The 21,990-nt window shown below is 55.5% G+C and overlaps 1 protein-coding gene across 1 annotated transcript in view; it reads left to right on the top strand.

The window, feature by feature from the left end:
* The first annotated feature begins 7,409 nt into the window (after positions 1 to 7,409).
* PTDSS2 (phosphatidylserine synthase 2) overlaps positions 7,410 to 21,990 on the top strand; it is a 40,506-nt gene continuing 25,925 nt past the window's right edge. Inside the window, exons 1-2 of the mRNA XM_066367413.1 lie at positions 7,410 to 8,066; positions 16,409 to 16,510. Of these exons, the coding sequence (XP_066223510.1) occupies positions 7,909 to 8,066; positions 16,409 to 16,510 (260 nt within the window). The 5' untranslated portion in view covers positions 7,410 to 7,908. The remainder of the gene's footprint in view (positions 8,067 to 16,408; positions 16,511 to 21,990) is intronic.

Below are 21,990 nucleotides of genomic sequence, written 5' to 3' on the forward strand. Positions count from 1 at the left end.
CAGCCGCCAGCCGCACCTGGCACAGGGGAGGAGCCAGCGGCGTGGGGGCGGAGGGCACACCCTTCCCGAGGTCCCTTCACCCTCGTCTGCGTCTGCGCTTGCGGAGGTGGTTTACCCCGTACAAGGGGTCAGATTGACACCAGCCTCCTAAGGGGAAGCAGGAGATGGGGACACAGGAACACTCCCCAATGCCCCACAGTCCCTGCTCCCTGCACGCTCTTCTTAACCTGGGGCCTCACCTAACCCAGGTAAGCTCCAGCATCCAACCCTCCACACCCTAAGTCCAGAGTTGACTCCCTTACAGAAGAAACTGGGTCACAGATGACGGAGGGCAAGACAGGTCCCCAAAAGAAACGGACTCTCCTGACCAGGGAGTGGCGCAGCGGACAGAGTGTAGGTCTGAGGTCGCTGGCTTGAGTGTGGGATCATAGACATGACCCCACGGTCGCTGGCTTGAGCCCAAAGATTGCTGTCTTGAAGCCCAAAGTCACACTGGCTTGAGCCCAAATTCGCTGGCTTGAGCAAGGGGTTCCTTGCTCTGCTATAGCCCCCCAGTCAAGGCACATAAGAGAAAGTAATCAATGAACAACTAAGGTGCAGTGATGAAAAGATGATGCTTCTCATCTCTCCCCTTTCCTGCCTGTTTCTATATGTCTCTCTCTCTCTTTCTCTGTCACCAAAATAAGAAAAAGAAAGAAAGAAACTTTCTCTTCCACCCTGTGGCTCTGCTTTGTGGACACCAGCTGGGGGGAGAGGAGTCCCTGAGGTCCTACAAACGTATGGCTGACCCCTGGGTGCACGGATGGCTAAAGGGAGGGCCCCACCATGTCCTGTGGGCCCGAGGCAGCAACTGTGGAAGGCTCTGGACCACCCAAGAGTGCTGTCCTGTGGGAGACAGACAACTGCCCCCACCAGGGTGGTGGGACGCCCAGGCTCTGAAAGCTGAGGACACAGGGCAGAGGTTCACATGGACAGACAGCTGCAGACACTGAACAGCATGGAGGCAGCTGGAGGGAGCAGGGAGCTCCCAAAGTGTCACGCGGGGCACCCATGATGCTATGGCGCAGGTTGCACCCGTGGTGTTGGGGGTGCAGCATCGTGCAGCCTGTGCAGCCCTGTGGTTCAGACCCTGGGTTGTCATGTTTGCGCTGGGTTCCCGCAGGGATGACATGGCCCACACCCACATTTCTGCCTGGGGGACCCATGGCACGCTGTGACAACAGCAAGGGCCAGGACTGAACTATGGGAGGTGTCAACGACATGGGAGGGACGGGGCAGCAGAGAGCCTGGGCCACTCTAATGGCACACCCGTCATGCCTTGTGACTGGCGCTAGGGAAACGTAGTGGCTGAGAGAAGCGTCTGCAGGCAGCCCGTCCAGGACTCGTTATCGACTGTGGCTTGACCACCTTACATGTGGGTGCCACTACCACAAGGCTCAGAATGGGTGCTCCAGCTCCAGGCATCACATCCACGTGGAGCCAGCACGGAAGGGAAGGCGTGAAGGAGGGGTGGTGCTCCCCTTCACCAGGTTAGTCACGTGGCCACACCTCCTCGCGAGGAAGCCTGGGAAAGGTGGCCCCTTTTTCTAAAACAGGAGGTGCAAGGGCACAGGGGCACCCAACGGTCTCTGCCACAGGCCGAAGGGTGTGAGTTCAGGAAACAGCGAGGGTTTTGAGCACGATTCTGAAGTCAAGGTCCACGTTAGCCACCAGCTGCTGGGCTCTCCATCGACCTCAGTCTCCAACTCCCCTTCCCTGGTCAAGACGTTCTGCGTGGCATTTTCATTCTGCTAAAACCATTTACCGGCACCCCGATCCGGGTGCCCGTGTCAGGCGTCTACACAGCAGCTCTCTTGTTCAATGTCTTTATTCAGCATTCCCACTTCCACTGCAGCACAAACCCTGCTTCTCATTCCCGCCTTCTGAGGGCGTGGGGCAACCTAGGTTCTGACCAGACCCTGTCTGCTCGGGAGTCAGCACCTGCGGCCTCTGAGGGCGAAGGCAGCCTCTCCGGTTGGTCTGGGGTGGTGGTGGAGGAGGAGGAATAGGCCCGGCCCTTCAGGGGAAGGATGGAAAAACGGGCCTGTCTCCTCTAGTCTCACCTGGAGAGAAAACAAGACCAGCAAGCCCTTTTGGAAAGCAACTCGGTGGTGAGAATACAGAGCCTTAGAATTGTTTACACCTGGGTCCATTAACTTAACTTTTTGTAAACTTCCCTAAGGAAGAAGTCCAAAATAATGAAAGTATGTAGGTATCAGTAGGTCCTTTGAGGAAAAGATTGTGAACCACCTAGATGATCCACAGCAACAGGAAAATGTCTGAGTGAACCCGGTCTGTTCATATGCTGATTAAGCCGCCATTTAAAAAGGGTGCTTTCCAAGAGTTTATGAGATCATAGAAAGTGCTTGTTTCATACTAAGTGGAAAACATTGTAAACACGTATACATTTTTTTTTTTAATCTCAAGTCAAGTTAAAAATGCATTAACTTTGAAAATGCATACTGGAAGGATAGATTTAATATTGGATATTTATATTTGCTTAAGAATGTGAACTGTGGATAGTAGAATTATGCTTTTCTTCCTCTAGTTTGCTGTTTTCCAATTTTCTATAGCAAACATATCACTTTTAAAAAAAAACTACTTTTTTAAATTAAATTGACTTTATTATCATACTAAAGACTATTATTATGAACTTTATTTCCCCTAAATCAGCCTTTGGTCTTGACTGTTTTTTTTTTTTTTTAAGATTTTATTTATTTATTATAGAGAGGGAAGAGAGAGAGAGAGAAGGGGGAGGAACAGGAAGCATCAACTCCCATATGTGCCTTTGAACCAGCAACCTCAGCGTTTCCAGGTTGACGCTTTATCCACTGCGCCACCACAGGTCAGGCTCGACTGTATCTTGTGAAGACGCCACAGGGCAGCAGGCCAGCCCCTCCAGGGCAGTGAAGCCACCCGGGGCCATTGGCAGAGCTGACGCTGCCCTGTCTTGAGCAGAGAACTTCGGTCAAGGCCCCACATGGGCCTCTTGCTCTTCCCCGTGGACCCTGGACCCTGCTCCCCTTCTCTTCCTCCTCCAACTCCAGAGAGCCCTGCCCACCTGTTGTCTTCCCTCTGAGGAACGGAGGGCGGCAGGAGACAGGTCCTCCCCCCTTCCTGCTCCTCCAGGGCACCTCAGACCCTTTTCACTGAGGAGCGGTGGGGGGAGGGGGGATGGCCACTTCACCAAGGAGGTCAGGATGACAAAGCCTCCAGGAGTGTCCCAGGTAAAATGTCACAGACAGGAGCAAGCACCTCCTGTCCTCCCAACCCCAACGGCTGCCTGCAACCCAAGGACACTCAGATGTCTCACCGAGGATGCTGGTCAGAAGCAGCACATGGGATCAGCGGGGGCTTCCTGAGTCCTCTTTGGGCTGGTCCCAGGCACCCCACCCCCACCTCTTTGGTTGCAGGCCCCTGCAGGGGAGATCCCTCTCGGAAGCTGAGCCTCTGTTCCTCAGGTCTGCTGGAGGCTGGTCCTTGCCTGTCACACCAGGAAGGCACAGGGGTGGGAACCCGGACCCCTGATATCCTCACGCCAGAGACATTTCTGTGTCCCTGCTGCTCCCTCCAACCTTGAATTCTCACCAGTTCCTGTTTTCTGTCTTAGAGAGCCGTCTTGGCTGATTTGACAGCCCTGTCCCCAATCTCTTCGTTAACCTTAAGGAAATGCCCAAGTGGCAGATGTGCATGTGGTGAGTGGAGTTTCTTGAAATCTATTCACCTTTACAGATTTACCACACCAGCAGCAATGGTTCTTTTACAAATTTGCAGATTTCTCTCCCAAATGTTTTTATTTATTTTTATTTTATTTTTACAGAGACAGAGAGAGAGTCAGAGAGAGGGATAGACAGGAACGGAGAGAGATGAGAAGCATCAATCATCAGTTTTTCGTTGGGACACCTTAGTTGTTCATTGACTGCTTTCTCATATGTGCCTTGACCAGAGGGTTACAGCAGACCGAGTCCAGGGGTCCCCAAACTTTTTACACAGGGGGCCAGTTCACTGTCCCTCAGACCGTTGGAGGACCACCACATACAGTGCTCCTCTCACTGACCACCAATGAAAGAGGTGTCCCTTCCAGAAGTGCGGCGGGGGGTCCGGATAAATGGCCTCAGGAGGCCACATGCGGCCCGCGGGGCTGAAGTTTGGGGACGCCTGGAACCCCTTGCTCGAGCCAGCGACCTTGGGTTCAAGCTGGTGAGCTTTGCTCAAACCAGATAAGCAGCCTGCGCTCAAACTGGCGACCTCGGGGTCTCGAACCTGGGTCCTCTGCATCCCAGTCCGACGCTCTATCCACTGCTCCACTGCCTTTAAAATCTTTTTTTTTTTAAAGATTTTATTTATTAACTTTAGAGAGAGGAGAGAGAAAGATAAGTGGGGGGGAGGGGGTAGTAGCATCAACTCATAAGACTTGCTTCTCGTATGTGCCTTGACTGGGCAAGCCTGGGATTTAGAACCGACGACCTCAGCATTCCAGGTCGAGGCTTTATCCACTGCGCCACCACAGGTCAGGCTCTCCCACAGATATTTAGAAAGCATTTCCACCAATACTTTCACTACTTACCACCATGAATGTGTCCTGTAGGCCTAAGGAAACCTTGGGAACTGAGGTCAGGCCATGTCCAGGTGAGCTTGACCTAGCTATTGGACACCTTTAAAGCCCTTGCTTCTCTCTGGTGCCTTGGGGCTTCTGGCAGTCATCCCTGCTGCTGAGGAAGGTCAAGGCCTCTGCACCCTTCCCCAGGCGGGGGACCCTCGAGTCCTGCTGCGTGGACAGCCCGCAAGTTGTAGGCAGAGCGATGGACGATGTCCTCAAAGTACTCTGACAACTCCTGTCACCTGCCACCTGGCCACCTGAGTCACAAACGACCAGCCTTCTGAAATGCCCATGCCACTTCCCCTCTACCAGTCTCCACATCCTGCAGTGGATGCTGCCCCACCACACGTGTCTGAAGGGGAGGGGTGAGCAGGACTGCAGCCAGGGTGGAGGGTGGTGGTCAGGACAGGAACTGGTTGGAGGTAAGACTCAGCTATCGGGCCCCAGGTGCAAAGCTGCAGGTGGAGGGCTCACCGTGGGGTGTGGAGGAATTCACGGGGGAGGCTCAAAGCTCCACGGGAGGTAAGAAGGAGCTGAGCTCGGGGATCACCAACCCTCCTGTCACTAACAGAGAGGAAAATAGAACCTGCTGCCCTAGCCGGATAGGGATAGTTCGGTCAGTCGAGCGGAGCATCGGTCGGGAAGTGCAGAGGTTGGCGGTTCAATCCCGGTCAGGACACATACAGGAACGGATTGATGTTCCTGTCTCTCCCTTTCTCTATCTCTTGCTAAAATCAATAAAATTTTAAAAAAGCAAATAAAAATTTTAAGAAAAGAAAGAAAATAGAACCTGCGGCCCTTAAGGGGGTGTGAAGAGCATAATAGTTGGCATTTGTAATGGCTTGGGAACTCTCGTTGGCACAAGGCCAGGGCTCGATGGCAATTAACTAACACGTGGTCCGTGCGCATGGCGGAGGACGCCCCGCCGGAATCCCAGTCTCCCCTCTCTTCCTAACCCGGCTCCGCATCGCCACCGCCCACAAGGGACACCGACACGCGGATGCCCTGCCCGTGCTGGGTCCCACCCAGGCCCCGCCCCCAGACCCGCCCATGCCGGCCGGGTCCCGGCCTGGACCGCTGGACCAGAGCTACTGATGCGCCAGAAACCCCTGGGGGTCCGGTATGTCGCCCAGCCCAGCCTCTGCACTCTGAAGATGCCGCGGTGGCCTCGCTCTACCCCAGGAGGAGGGTTCTGGGTGCAGTTTGGTAGAAAGACCCATACCCAGGAATGGATCCCCACCTGAGCGTCACCAGCTGGGATGGGAGAAGAGGGGCCCTGAAGGATGGCTCCAGGCCTGTGGGGTGCGGTGTGCGGGATCTGCTTTGCTCTGGGCACTTCCTGCTCATTGGTCCAGCATCACTCCCTGGGAAAAGCGGGTCCCAACGCAGCAGTCTGTGCAAGGTCAGTGACATGAGAACTGCATGTTCTGGTCCCCACCCCCCAGTGCAGCTGGCTGACACCAACCTCATCATGACTTCCTGTGACCTGCAGGATGAACATCAAAGTCCAGACCTGTCTGTCCTTTGCAGCATCACCTCCACTCACTCGCGCACACACTAAAGATTGGCTGTCACAGAGAAGCTGGTTGTCAGGCCACACTGGCTACCTGACAACACTAGGTGGATGAGGCTGGGACCTGGGGCAGGGAATGGGCCCAAAGGCAGGCAGAGCGCATCAGTAGGCCCTGGAAGGTCCCATAGCACACCTCCTGGGGCCGATGTTTTCTGGTTTTCTGGCAGCCTGTTGGTCCCCAGCCTATCTGGAGGGCTCCGCATAGTGGTCAGGGCTAAGACTGAGGGTCCCATCATAATCAGACTCCATGCTTGGCAGGCCTGGCTGCTCAGGGGTGGGAGGGGGGAGGTGAGCCCCCACAAACACTCTTTTACATATCTATCTATATCTATATCTATATATAGATATATATAGATTTTTTTTTTTTTTTGTATTTTTCTGAAGTTGGAAATGGGGAGGCTGTCAGACAGACTCCCACATGCGCCTGACCGGGATCCACCCGGCATGCCCACCAGGGGGTGATGCTCTGCCCATCTGGGGCGTCGCTCTGTTGTAACCAGAGCCATTCTAGCTCCTGAGGCAGAGGCCATATAGCCACCCCCGGTGCCCGGGCCACCTTTGCTCCAATGGAGCCCTGGCTGCAGGAAGGGAAGAGAGAGACAGAGAGGAAGGAGAGGGAGAGGGGTGGAGAAGCAGATGGGCGCTTCTCCTGTGTGCCCTGGCCGGGAATCGAACCCAGGACTCCTGCACACCAGGCCAATGCTCTACCACTGAGCCAACCAGGGCCAGGGCCTCTATATATTTTTAAAGATTTTTATTTATTGATTTCACAGAGAGAAGGGATAGGGGATGAGCATTATCAACTCATAGGTACTTTATTTTAGTCATTCATTGATTGGTGTATGTGCCTTGGCCCGGCAAGCCCAGTGTTTGGAAACTGCGACCGCAGCATTCCAGGTGGACACTCTTATCCACAGCGGCACCACAGGCCAGGCTACATATATATTCTAATAGCTTTATTAAAATGTAATCCACATACCATACAATCCACCCATTTAGAGTGCACAGTTCATTAGTTTTTAGCATATTCACAGAAATGTGTCACCATCAACGCAATTTTCAAAGTGGTGCAGGACTACATGTTTTTTATGAGGCCGGTCTATAGTAACAAATTGAGTCACTCCAAGTCGGCATACCCCACTATTCTAACGATCCAATTTCACGAGATCCCGCGAAAGAACTAACGCAGGCCACCAAACGACCGGTAGGATAGAGTCTGGAGCTCCTGGAGGCTTCGGTCCGTCGCAGCTGGAGTAGAGGGTCCCCTAGGAAGGCGCTCTAGGAAAGCGCAGGCGGCGCTGGGGGCCCGGGTCGGGTCAGGTCGCCTGAGGAGGAGTGTCTGGAGTAGTCCCTGTGTTGGGTGGCTCTGTAGGGACAACACTCCACCCCGCAAGCCGCCGGCTCCGGTTACCTAGCAACCGGGAGGCATCCTTCCCAGCAAGCACCGCTTCTCTAACCCGGCTGGTAGGAGACTACGAGGCCCAGCATGCCCCGCGGCCCGGGAGCGCGGACTACACGTCCCACAATGCACCGCCCACCCTTTCCTAGTCGCCCCCAGCCTCTGCTCTCCAGAGAGACCCCGCCGGCGAGCGCCGCGACCCCTTCCCGGCTCTCCGTGCGCCGTGGGCGGTGTGCTCGGTGACCCGGTGCGCGTGAGGTCAAGGCGCGGGCGGAGCGGCTCCGGGGCCGAGGCGCCATGCGGAGGAGCGAGCGCAGGGGCGCCGGGGGGCCGCGGCCGGGGTCCCCGGTGCCCGCGGGCAAGGCCTCGCTGGAGGAGCCGCCGGACGGCGCGCCCGTGGGTCGCCGCAGCACCGAGTCCGAGGTCTACGACGACGGCACCAACACCTTCTTCTGGTGAGTGGCGGCGGTCGGCCGCGGGCCGGCCGGGTCGCGGGGGGCGTGGCCACGTCGTTCGGGGGCCCCGGGCGGTGACCGAGGGTCCCCGGGCCCGCCCTGCTCTCAGCCGCGGCCCCCACGCGGGGGTCCCTGGCCTCTGCGTCCCCGTCGCTCGCATCCTGCAGGACTTGTCTCTCTGACCTCCCTGCCCAGATTCCCCTCTGCCCTCCGGCACGTCCCCACCGGCCGGGGCGGGGGTCTCTGCTGGCGGAGTTGGGGCTCCTGCTTCCCTTCCCGCGGCTTGGCGCTGGTGTGATGTGCGCGCGGGTTCGGGAAAGCAGCTCTTGGACCGGCCGGCCCCAGGGGTGCTGCTGCTCCGCCTGATGATGGCTGTGACCTTGGTCTAGAGATCTAGCCCGTCCCCTTTCCGAGGGTCCCTTTCTGCACCTGGAAGAGGGGGAGCCCGTAGCACACGCCGTCCCCTTGCTTGTGTTTGCTGGATGCCCGTTCCCGTCCAGCTGACGGACAGACGGCGCTGGCCTTGGAGCCCTGGGGTAAACCCTGGAGGACAGAGGTGAAGTAGGAAGAGGCGCCTCGGCCCCAAGAAGGCGCACGGGAGGGACAGCCCTGTCCTAGGCGCGGTGGCGTGGAAACAGCTTTTCTGAGGACTCAGTGGTGGGACTTGAGAGGTCTGATGGGGGACAGCTTGACAGGGAGGGAGGTGTCCTCAAACACCTCGGAGGGGTGTGTCCGGGCTGCCGTGGGGTCCTGGTTTGTGTCATGCTCAGGAGAGATGTAGGACGGCGGGTGTGGGGGAGTCTCTCCTGTGGGTGTCAGCAGCTGCCCTGGGCTGGGGGGTGGCCACGCTGCCCTGCTGTGGGGGGATAATGTGCTATGTGGGGGGCCCTAGGAGCCAGTAGGAGGGAAAGCAGCACGCCTTGCCTTGTCCACAGGGGTGTGGCCCAGACTGCTGGGTCCTGCTGGACGTACTGCCTGTGGATCAGGCCTGTCCAGCTGGTCTGGTCTGCTCAGGCTGCAGGAGGGAGGGCACCATCCTCTCACAAACCTTCTGGTGACCCCTGAAGACTCTCAGGTCCTGGAGCATGGTGGCTGGGCCCCCTGCTGGGTGCCAGTGACCCTTCTCAAACTGAGCAGAGAGCTTCTCAAGAAGCACACAGCCTACTGAAGGGATGCGGGGTGTCACAGCACCGGCGGAAGCCAGGGAGCCACGAGCGGCGGTCCACAGGGCGCCTGCTCAGTTGGAAGCACGGCACACAGGCTGCAGCTAAAGCTCAGCCTGCTGGTGAGGGGGGCTGGCCGGGGCCAGGGAGCCTTTCTAGAAGGGATGCACAGGGCGGGCTGGTTTCAGGGACCTGCCTCATGGATCGTAGGTCCTGACCTCCCCACCGCAGGTGTGAGGTGCACTGTCCCCTGGCAGCAGCTGGGGACCGGGTCTGTGGTGTGTGCAGCCTCTTGCTGAACCTCAGGCCTCTCCCCTAACCTGGGCAGGTAGCCAGATCCCTGCCCGGCGAGAATTACTTTTAGTTGCAAAGATTAGCCATTTGACCTTCTTCTGAGTTCCCCCTCACTGACTTGCTGGGCTAGGATTTTAACGGCTCTTATTTTGTGTATTAGAGAATTTAGTAATGAATATTTTTTTAAAAATGAACGTAAAGATTAAAAGGATGTATTTGTGGGAATGTTTTTATGTTCCAAAATCAGTCAAAAGAACTTTTGCGTGGTTCTAAACCTTGCTTTTAAGGTTTCCCTTTCCAAAGAAAGTTGGGCTTCTTTGGGGCCAGGATCATGGTGTGGATGGAGGCCACGCACGAGGATTGGAGTTTCTCTGTTCCGCCTTGTCAGCCCCAGGATGTGGGCTTCCCCAGACTGGGCCCACGGGAGGGTGTGAGGATCATGGAGCCCCAGGTGGCAAGGACCCTGCTTCTTGGTCTCCAGTGGGAACACCCAGTGTCTACAGACTCAGAGGAAGTGCACGAAGATGTGTCTGCTCACTTCTAAAAGTCGTTTGGGGGACGCTTTGGGACCTAATGCCCTGGAGAGGTGCTGGTGACACGCCGCCTGTAGATTAAACGGCACTGCGTTACCATGCTTCCTGACCACCCCACTCCCCACCCCAGTCCAGGCTGGCTGGATGGCTGTGTTGTGTTGGGAGTGCCTCCCCGGGCTCAGTCTTACACACTGCCCTCCAGTGAGCACGCTCAGGGGCTCACACCCCGTCTATGGCATGTCCCACAGGAGCCAGCAGGGTGTGGGGATGCTTGAGGTGCCTGGGTCCCGGAACACATCTTGCTCAGTCACTGTGGTGAGGAGTTTGCCGGCATTGCTCACATCTGGGAAGCACGACTCTCCACCTGTTGCCTTTTTGGTCCTGCGGTCATTGTCACAGCCCCGAAGCCCTTGCATTCCTAGGACAGACCTCTGATCTGGCCTCTCCTGGCGGAGATGTCGATGCACCCTCAGGGTCCTGTCTTCTCTCATGGGGCTGGCAGGCCTGCCTTCCTGTCCACTCGGCACAGTGAGCGTGGTCATTTCTGGGAGTGACTGACAACTGGGTGTTTTCCACTGGTGTGGCAGGCGGCCAGCTGTCGTCACGTCCTTGCCCTTGCTGAGTGATTGAAGTCATAGGACTTAGGGCCACTGTCACCTGTGCCGGGATCACAGGACCCAGACCTTCCCAGAGTTATCCATTAGCCACCAAGCCAAAGGGTGCAGTTGTCCTCCTGGCGCCGGGGTGCAGCAGGGAGCAGGGCTGCCTAAACGCCCCTTGTTACTTCTGCACGTCTGAAATGCGCTGTGTTGTTTAACCAAACTTATGGTAATTTTACTTTATCCACCAAACTTGCAAGTTAATATTTCTAGTCTCCCTTTGAAGATGGGGGAAACAGTCTGAGATAAATCAAGTCACTCAATTTCACAAATTTATTGAGTGGCAAAACTGACATTACATGTTGCAGGGGAGGGAGGCATGCAATCCGGATGACACTAGAATCTATGTAAACACAATAAATTAAATTAAAAAAAAACAAACAAACCCTGACAAAATCCATATTTTTACACTATGCTGCGTGGTCTCTCCAAGAAAAAGTATCAAAGCAGGAAACTTAAACGTCACATGAACATGGAGGAGAGGGCGTGGGCCGCCGCCTGAGCAGCAGCCCCCTGTGAGGGTGACCGGTGCTGCCCCGGGTCTTTCTTTACTCATCACAAGCTGCACATTACGCTGCTTCACAGGGGCTCCAGCCTCACTGTCCAGATGCGCTTTGTCCTGATAACAGCAGTTATACCTACACCCAAACTTCTGCCCAAGTGAAATTGGACTGGTCGTGCTGGTTCTTTGCCAAAGTGCCATCATGATAATTAAATGTCAGAAGGTGCTCAGAACAATGAATGAGATGCCTTTTAAACATCACTGCTTGTCAACACGGGAAATTTATAAAGTAATTCTAAAAGTGGTTTCTTTTCTATTAACCAGGAAAGCACTTTATTTATTTACGTTCACTCATTTTTCCCTCAGCTCACCTCTGGCAGCCACCATCTGATCTCTGTATCTACAAGTCTGGTTGTTGGTGTGTTTTATTTTTCTAAAGTTTTAAAATTTTTACTTACTGATTTTAGACTGGAGAGAGAAAGGCCAGGGGTAGGGCAGGGAAGAGTGGGAAGCATTAGCTCGCAGTTGCTTCTTGCATGTGCCTTGACCTGGCAAGCCCGGGGTTTTGAACTGGCAACCTCAGTGTTACAGGTTGATGCTTTATCCACTGAGCCACCACAGGTCAGGCTCTTGATGTGTTTTAGATCGTACATATACGATCGATCATGCAGGCATTTGTCTTTCTCTGTGTGACATATTTAATTTAACATATTGTCCACAAGGTCCGTCCATGCTGTCAAAATGTTATGGCTTCGTTCTTTTTTACGGCTGAGAGTTTATTGTGTGTTTGCAGCCTCTCGATCCACTTGTCTGTTGAGGGCACTTTGGTTGCTTCCCTATCTGGGCTCCTGTCAATCATTCTGCATGGAATATACAGGTGCATATCTATTTTCAGTTAATTATTTTATTTTCTTCAGATAGATACCCAGAGGTGGAATCGCTGGGTTGTGATGCAATTCCATTTTAATATTTTGAGGAACCTCCACACTGTTCTCCACAGTGGCTGCTCCAGTCTGCATTCCCACCAGGGCACGAAGTTCCCTTTTCTCCACCTCTTTGCCAGCACTTGTTTGTTGATGTATTGAGGACCGCCATTCTTACAGGTGTGAGGTAGTCTCTCACTGTGGTTTTAATGTGTGTGTGTGTGTGTGTGTCAGAGACAGAGAGTCCGAGAGAGGGACAGACAGGGACAGACAGACAGGAAGGGAGAGAGATGAGAAGTATCAATTCTTCATTGTTCATTGATACTTTCTATATATGCCTTGACCGGGGGGCTCCAGCAGTGGGAGTGACCCCTTGCTCAAGCCAGCGACCATGGGGTCATGTCTGTGATCCCACACTCAAGCCAGCAACCCTGCACTCAAGCTGGTGAGCCCGCACTGAAGCCAATGACCTCGGGGTTTCAAACCTGGGTCTTCTGCGTCCCAGTCTAAGACTCGATCCACTGTGCACCACCTGGTCAGCCCATTGTGGTTTTAATTTGCATCTCTCTAGTGATTAGTGATGTTGATCATCTTTTTATGTGTGTGTCTGCCATCTCTGTGTCTTCTTTGGAAAACTTTATTCAGGTCTTCTTCCCGTTACTTAATCTGATTGTTGTTTGCTATTCGAGTTGTATGAGGGTTTTTTTGTTTTTGTTTTTGTGGCAGAGACAAAGAGAATCAGAGAGACGGACAGATAGGGACAGACAGACAGAAAGGGAGAGAGATGAGAAACATTAATTCTTTGTTGCGGTTCCTTAGTTGTTCATTGATTGATTTCTCATATGTGCTTTGACTGGGGGGCTACAGCAGACCGAGTGACCCCTTGCTTGAGCCAGTGACCTTGGGCTCAAGCTGGTGAGCCTTGTTCAAACCAGATGAGCCTGCACTCAAGCTGGCAACCTCAGGGTCTTGAACCTGGGTCCTCTGTGTCCCAGTCCGATGCTCTATCCACTGTGCCACCGCCTGGTCAGGCAGTTTTTTTTTGTTTTTTATTTTTGTTTTTTTTATTGATTTTTAGGGTGGGGGGGAGAGAAGCATTCACTGGTCGCTTCCAGATATGCCCTGACCAGGGATCAAATCTGCCATGATGGTGGTGCCAAGAAACTGAGCTAACTGGTCAGGGCGTATGAGTTCTTTATATATTTTAGATATTAGTCACTTAGCAGATGTGTGATTTGCAAATACTCTCTCCCAAAGGGTTTCCTTTGCTGTGCAGAGTAGGGAGCCTTTTTAAAGAAGTCTGGCTGACTGCCCTTCCTCTGAGCCCTGAACCCCCTGTCCCCTTCCTGCCTCAATGGGGTGGACCGAGTCCCCCCGTTCCTCATTTCTGCTCCCCGGGGCCAGTCAGTGGCTGCCTGCACGGCAGTGTGAACACTTATGTCAAGGGTCAGAGTTACCTACTTTTCAGGTAATCCTTGTGTTTTGAGCAGACTGGAAGTATGCGTGACCAGAGCTGCCTGTCGCCTATGGCTTTAGGGGTCGCGACCCACAGGCTGAGAACCGCTGCCCTAGAGCAACTACAGGAAAACCACTGTGTTTGTGGAAAGTAATAGTAAAGATACCAGGGGGTAAAGTCTGCTAGGACACTGGACGAAAGGCTTTGATGTTGTACTTTGGCTTGTGGGCTGCAGGGCTGCTGTCTTGTGGAACACCCACAGAGGGGCCGGCACCTAGATCCTGCAGCAGGGGTCGGGGACCTTTTTGGCTGAGAGAGCCATAAACGCCACTTATTTTAAAATGTAATTCCGTGAGAGCCATACAATGACCCGTGTACGTGATACATTATCCAATAAATGTGGTGTTGTCCCGGAGGACAGCTGTGATTGGCTCCAGCCACCTGCAACCATGAACATGAGCGGTAGGAAATGAATGGATTGTAATACATGAGAATGTTTTATATTTTTAATGTTATTATTTTTTTAATTAAAGATTTGTCTGCGAGCCATAGGTTCCCGACCCCTGTCCTGCGAGGACAGCACTGTGCCCACCATGGACACACTTGTGTGCGTGTGTCCCGAAGCAGCACCGACCCGTCCTGGACCCAGCCGTCCCTATCTCTTCCCCAGGACATTCAGACCATGTTTTTTTTGTCACAGACACTTGCCCAGCACGAGAACTCTCCTGGCAGGGTGGCTGTCAGTACCATGGCCGGGTCCCTCAGATAGTCCTGTCTGTTTCCCTGGTGGACGCCTCCCACAAGGGGCACCTATGTGCCCGCTGGGGTCCAGGGGTCGTGCTCCCTGCTTCTTCCTTGTCCTGGTCTCTGGGGACAGCCTTCTCAAAGGCCTGCGGGACTGTTCTGCATGGGCTCTGAGCCCTGACCGGCACACTGTCCTGGATCCTGACAGCACTTCTCATGACTTTTTGGAGTCTGTTTTATCCTTTACGTCACCACACATTTCCAGCTCTGTAGTTCTGTGAACTTGCTCATGTGTGGCCCCTGCAGCCCTCACCAGCAGGTGGAAGCTGCTCCCTCCTGCCACGTGCACTGCGTCCTGGCCGCGGGCCTGCACAGGGACCTCCTCCTCCTGTCGGAGACCCCGAGACCAGGCCACTGATGCTTCTTCACTCCTGCTGAGCGGCACCCTGTGACACAGGCTCTCAGAGTTGGTGTTCGGGGTCACCCACGTGGTGCTGACACGCTCGCGCTCAGGCAGCCCCAGTGCCCCGCCCCCCCCCCCCCCCGGTCTGTGTGTTCTGCCTCAGCAGTTCTCACTTGTACGTGGTGTTTGGAGCATTGCTCTAGGGCTGCAGTGAACATGCTGCCCCTCCCCGCCGGCCACAGGAAGTCGCAGGGCCGTCAGACAGTGTCCGGCGTGGCCTGGCGGGTCAGCCGTGCTCTAGGGCTGCAGTGAACATGCTGCCCCTCCCCGCCGGCCACAGGAAGTCACAGGGCCGTCAGACAGTGTCCGGCGTGGCCTGGCGGGTCAGCCGTGCTCTAGGGCTGCAGTGAACATGCTGCCCCTCCCCGCCGGCCACAGGAAGTCACAGGGCTGTCAGACAGTGTCCGGCGTGGCCTGGCGGGTCAGCCGTGCTCTAGGGCTGCAGTGAACATCCCTGAACCCTCCCCGCCGGCCACAGGAAGTCGCAGGGCTGTCAGACAGTGTCCGGCGTGGCCTGGCAGGTCAGCCGTGCTTTAAAGAATGCACGTGGAGGACCCTCGACTCCACTTGCCATTTCTGTTGCTCTCCCTGCGTTCCTGGTCGTCTGGTTGCCTCCTGGTGTCGTATCCCTTCCGCTCGAGATCTTAGCCGTCCCCTTAGCACAGGTATGCTGCCCCCAGGTCCTGTCATCGTTCCTCGAGATCTCAGCCGTCCCCTTAGCGCAGGTATGCTGCCCCCAGGTCCTGTCATCGTTCCTCGAGATCTCAGCCGTCCCCTTAGCGCAGGTATGCTGCCCCCAGGTCCTGTCATCGTTCCTCGAGATCTCAGCCGTCCCCTTAGCGCAGATATGCTGCCCCCAGGTCCTGTCATCGGTCCTCCATTCCAGAACCTTTAGTTCTGGAGGGTGTTTCTGCTGGAACCTTCAAGGTTGGAAGCATCTCCTGGCGACAGGGACACTGAGGCCCCGAGACGTTCTGTCGTCTCCGCAAGGATCTGCGCTGCTCACGGGGACCTGGGACCTGGGCAGTGACAGCCTTTGCGGAGGGCGCAGGCCAGTGTCTGACCTGGGCTGCAGCAGGCTCGTTCCAGGGTCGGCTCTGTGTCCCTGCGGTTTGGGGGCCTGGCTGCTTGTGGCCTGTTTCTCAGCGAGCCTGCTCTCTCCTCCCACAGCAGGCTCTGATGACCGTGCCCGAGGGAGGACAGCAGGGACCAGAGTCTGCGTCTCCCTCGGGGTCTCGCCGGCTCTCCTGGGCTCTCCTGACCGAAGGCTCTGGGAGGGTCTGCCCTTCCTGCCTTGGGCCCTGGCATCCCTCACCAGCCTTCCCTTCTTGTTCCTGGGGTATTGCTGCGGATCTTGAATGTGGCCGTTGCGTGGTTCGTGAGGCCAGTCGCTCAGCATAACCTGCTCAGTGAACAGTGCGTGTTCCTCACCTGCTAGTCCAGGAGGAGCCCTGTCCTCTGAGCACGGCCTTGAGCACTCCGGGGCTCTGGGGGCCCCCCATCCGGCGTGGGGTCTTCCCCCAGCTGCAGATGCTCGTCCTGGTTTCTGAGTTGGAGGTTGCGTGTCCCCCATGCTCTGACATGATCTCTGTGTTTGTGTTCCAGGCGTGCACACACCCTGACCGTGCTCTTCATTCTCACCTGCGTGCTTGGCTATGTGACGCTGCTGGAGGAGACGCCCCAGGACACGGCCTACAACACCAAGAGGTAGACAGGCCCGGCCCAGGGTGCAGGCTCCCTGCCAGGGTGGGTGCGGGCCCCTGCCGCACTCAGCTGCCAGGGCCTTGGGGTCCCTGCCGCACTCAGCTGCCAGGGCCTTGGGGCCCCTGCCGCACTCAGCTGCCAGGGCCTTGGGGCCCCTGCCGCACTCAGCTGCCAGGGCCTTGGGGTCCTGCCGCACTCAGCTGCCAGGGCCTTGGGGTCCCTGCCGCACTCAGCTGCCAGGGCCTTGGGGTCCCTGCCGCACTCAGCTGCCAGGGCCTTGGGGCCCCTGCTGCACTCAGCTGCCAGGGCCTTGGGGTCCCCTGGGAGGCCTGCAGCACCTCCCTCAGGACAGCCCCTTCCCCCGACCCTGGGCCCTTGAGAAACCAGAATGCGCTGCAGCAGCTCCAAGGATGAACCCTGCAGAGGGGTGTGGTTACCAGTCCTGACGTGGGGGGCAGGCAGTGAACCAGCTCCCCCCAGGTGTCCTGCAGTGTAACTAGTCCTGCACCGTCTGCCTGGAGCAGTGCCAGCCCCACAAGTCTCCACGCCTCGCCCCTTCCAGACACCAGTCACAGGTCCAGATTGTCACCTGTGCTCTGGCGACTAGCTCCGGATCAGAGGCTCCCTGATTTAGTAGTTTGCCAGAGTGGCTCTCCAAACTCAGGGAAGCGTTCCCGCTCGAGAGCTCAGGTTTGCTGTGAAAGGAGAGGGCTCAGGCACAGCCAGGAGGGAGACGGGTGTGGGGCAGGGGCTGGGGCTTCCACACCTTCCCCAGGGGCCACTGTCCCCAGATCTTCATGTGTTCCCCAACCCAGAAGCCCTCAGGCCATCCTCTGGGTTTTTATGGAGGCTTCAGTAATAGGCACGATTGATTCGTTCATTGGCCGTTGGTAATTGAGCTTAGCCTCCAGCCCCCGTTCCCTCCCTGGGAGGTCAGGGCTGGGACTGAAATTCCCCCCACTCCGTGCACAGGGTTTATTCTCCTGACGACAGGCCCTTGTCCTCAGTCACGTAACAGAGAGCACCTTTATTGCTGTCATCACAGGAAATTTCAAGAGTGTTAGGGGCCCTGTGCCAGAAAGGAGGACAGACACCAAATACATCTTTCTCGTTATAAATTACGATGTCAGAGCCTGTGCATTTGGACGTCTGGGAGTACATGGGCTTTGTGACCAGGGGGTTCCCCATCAGCGAGCACCGTGTCCACGCTGCATCGATGCCAGTCGTTAACCAGGCTTGAGGATGTTGGGCGGCTGTCTGGGGGGTGATCTCAGGTCAGGAAGTAGAAATACTGTCTCCTCAGTATTGTCTCCAGCAGAGACTGGCTGATGGGTCTGTGTCCTTTGCCTGAATCCCGTGGATTCTAAGGCAGTTACTGCAGAGTGTGAGGAAGTGAGCTGGTCTCAGAACTCACCCCCGTTTCTGACACAGAACGACTCAACACTTCTTCTGCAGGCCCACAAACCCCCCATTGCTCTTCTGGGACCCCCTGTCAGGGCCCAGGCCCCAGTCACTCTGGTGGGGCCGTGGGAGGAGGCCAGCAGGCGTCTGGCCCTGGGGTGGGGGCAGAGGCCAGGGGAGGCACTCACTCAAGCCCTAGCAGTGCTGGGGACCACTGGTCAGCGTTGGTGGGTGGGGCCAGGCCTTGTTTCTGTACACGAGGCTCTTGCATTGGCCTGGCGGTGTGGTGTGAACGCTGATGTGCTCTGCAGGGGTCCGCGGCCTGTTCTGACACCGGGCGGCTCCCTGTCGGGCGGGTGCTATAGAGCCACCTGCAAGAGGCCTCGTCACCCAGCTCGTCTCCTGGTTAGAAATGGCTGCCAGGTGTCTGGACTCAGAGCTCCGCTCCCTTGAGGAGCTCGTCCTGTCCTCCCCTGTAGTGCTGGCTCCACTGCCTGCAGGGTCTTCCCGTCCCCCCTGCCATCTCCCAGTCAGCTTGGCTGGGTCTTCCTGGTCACCTGATCCCGGGGTGTCAGCCGGCAAGTCCACTCGTCTCCCGGGACTGCCTCCTGTTGCGCTGGGCCCTCCGGTCCCGTGGGATTGCACGCAGGCCTGAGGGAGCGCGGCCCACGGCCGTGGGGTCCAGCGTGGAGGAGGGAGCGTGGGCTGCACACTGCGCCTGCGTGCGGGGCCCGGGACCGCCCTCTCTGCAGCAGGTCCCCGTGAAGGGGACTGGACTGTGGAGACGGGGACACTGAGGCTGTTGGCAGAAGCCCACGTTTGCCTGGAGGGATTTCCAAGCAGAACTTGATCTTTTCTGTGCATTCATCTGGCTGGGTTTATTGACTTTCAAAATAAACGTTAGATTTTGACCAGAAAGAAGTGGGTTTATTCAGGAACGGCAAACAATTGCAGCGAGGGAGGGATGGGCAAGCTTTAGCAAGTCAAACAAACGAAGGAGAGTAATGCTACTTACAGAGAAAAAGGACGTTTTGAAGGAAGGTTCATTGGGAGAAAGGGAGACTCTGGCTGAGTTGCTGGGCAGCGACTTCTTGGACATCGTTCCTGTCAGGGCTGTACCGGGTGGCTCCTCCCCGCGGGACTTTCTGGGTCCGTAGGGCGAGGTGGGGATGCGCGTAGGGCGAGGTGGGGATGCGCGGAAGCATCTCCTCCCGGCGCGACCCCGCCTGCGCAAGGGTTCCGTTAGCAGTCCTCACGTGCAGGGTCACGTGCAGGGTCACGTGCAGGGTCTGCGCAGCTGGGCAGGGAGGCCAAGAGGCGGGACTTGGTCCCACGGCAGAAGTTCCCGTGGGACTGAAATTAGGGCAGAGAGGAGCAGTTCCCATGTCCCCGAGCATGTGTTGTCACAGGAAGAAGGCGCTCCCCCAGTGGGAGTGGGCCTGTGTGGGGTGTCCTGGGAGCAGCCCCCGAGGGCCGGGGTTGGTTCTCATTCAGCAGTGCCCACACCCCCGCCCGGGCTGGGCTGGGCCGGGCGCTCTGCGGGGTGCTCGGGGCAGCTTCCTGCTTGGTCAGTCAGCATCTCGGGAAGCTGTGGGGGCTGATTTCTTATGTCAGAGCTTTCGATGCCCTTGAAGAAGGTTTCATGTATACGTTACGCTTATTTTTAAAAATACATTGTTAAAAATTTGGGCAATTGTTTTCCTTAAGCTTTCTATTTTGGCTTCTGTATCATTGTTTGCAGATCTAACAAGCTCTGTCAGTTTGGGATAATAGGTTTAGTTTTCTTAAGTGAACTTTATCAATGTATAATTTAATATACTGTGTTTTCGATCACAGTGAGTTTCCACAAGCATATCTGCCTGCCACTGAATGGAGAGCTTCCTCTGAGCCTTGCAGTCAGTCCTCACCACTGTCCCCAAGCTGCCACCCGCCTGTCACCACAGGTCCTCGGGCCCGTTGTACAGCTCCACAGAGTGGAGTCGTCCAGCAAGCCCCCTGTAGGTGGCTGCTTTCACTCGGCACAGTGGCTTGTGACATGCACAGGGTGCCTCTCAGTGGTCCACTCGTTGCTGGGAGTGTTCTGCCACATGGAGGCGTCACACACTTCAGTCATCCATTTATCTGTGGGTGGCATCGGGGCACTCACATATTTGCATAAATACATATGTATGATTGTATAAACAATCCTGTTAAGATAAGGGAAGACAGCCTCACTGGTGGTGGAGCAGTGGAGGGAACAGCCACCTGGGACGCTGAGGTCCCAGGTTTGAAACTCCGAGGTTGCTGGCCTGAGCACAGGCTCACCAGCTTGAGCACGGGGTTGCTGGCTTAAGCCTAAAGGTCGCTATTGTGAGCAAGGGGTCACTGGTTCAGCTGGAACACCCCCCCGCCCCGTCAAGGCACATATGAGAAAGTAATCAATGAACAACTAGAATAGCTAAAGTGCTACAACTACGAATTAATGCTTCTCATCTCTCTCCCTTGTCTGCCTGTCTCTCTTTCACTAAAAAAAATAATAATAATAAGGAAAAACAGGCCACAGAATGCTAGGAAATACTTGCAGAACATATTGGATAAGGGACTTGTATCTAAAGTATGCAAAGAACTCTTAAAACTAAAGCTCCACAGTAGGAAGACAAACAACACAATGAAAAAATGTGAAAATGTCTGAACAGACACTTCACCAGAGAAGATGTGCAGGTGGCAGATAAGCACATTTCTCATCAGGGAAACCCAGATTAAGACACACCTCTAGCCCTGCCGCTTGGCTCAGTGGTAGAGCGTCGGCCTGGCGTGCAGAAGTCCTGGGTTCGATTCCTGGCCAGGGCACACAGGAGAGCACCCATCTGCTTCTCCACCCCTCCCCCTCTCCTTCCTCTCTGTCTCTCTCTTCTCCTCCCACAGCCAAGGCTCCACTGGAGCAAAGTTGGCCCGGGCGCTGAGGATGGCTCTGTGGCCTCTGCCTCAGGTGCTAGAATGGCTCTGGTTACAATGGAGCAACGGCCAAGATGGGCAGAGCATCGCCCCCTGGTGGGCATGCCGGGTGGATCCCAGTGGGGTGCATGCAGGAGTCAGTCTGTCTGCCTCCCTGCTTCTCACTTCAGAAAAATAAAGAATAAAAAAAAAGTTAAGACACACCTCACTTACTTGTTAGAATGGTTAAAAACACTGACCTGTGGTGGCGCAGTGGATAAAGTGTCGGCCTGGAAACGCTGAGGTCACTGGTTCAAAACCCTGGGCTTGCCTGGTCAAGGCACATATGGGAGTTGATGCTTCCTGCTCCTCCCTCCGCCCTCTCTCTCTCTCTCTCTCTCTCTCACTCTCTCTCCTCTCTAAAAAAAACAAACAAACAAAAAAAACACCGCACACCAGTGCTGGTGAGGACACGAAGAGCAGGGACCGTCACCACTGGTGGGACTCAGGTGGGACAGCAGTGTGCGGGCGCTCAGGGTCTCACAGAACCACACACGCCCACGGTGTGATCCAGCGGTGGTGTTCCTAGGTGTTCGTCCAGGTGGATTAAAAACTCGTGTCCACAAAACCTGCACGTGAATCTTTACAGCAGCTTTACTCCTGACTGCTGAGAACTGGAGGCGCCCACGGTGGCCTTCAGCAGGTAGTGAATGCTCAGACGGGGACATTCTGGGGGAGGAAGAAACTTTCCTCTGCCCTCCTAGTTCTTTCAACTGGTGTAACTTTAAATCTACATGAGAGTAGATCAGCAAGAACAATAACCCAGTTCAACATGCGTGCTTGTGGGAACCCCACATCCAGCAGAGGGTTGTGGACAGAGAGGAAACGGGAGGCATAGGTGACGTTCTGAGCTAGAAGGCGGTAAGGTGTGGGGGGCCTCATCAGGGAAGAGGGTCACTGGCAGGATAATAAGGCCAGACGCACAGTAGTTAGATGCTTGCCCTGTCCTGTAGATAGGTCATAAAAAGTAATTTCTGGTTATAACTCTTATAATGGACAAAGCCACTCATTTAAGTGTTTCAAGGGACAGGTAAAAGTTTCTCGTGAGTCCACAGGGTCTTGATTGCCTTCAGCTCAAAATAATCCATGTGTTAAAATGGTGTAACTGG

This window comes from Saccopteryx leptura, chromosome 1, assembly GCF_036850995.1.
Source record: "Saccopteryx leptura isolate mSacLep1 chromosome 1, mSacLep1_pri_phased_curated, whole genome shotgun sequence".
NCBI lineage: Eukaryota > Metazoa > Chordata > Mammalia > Chiroptera > Emballonuridae > Saccopteryx > Saccopteryx leptura.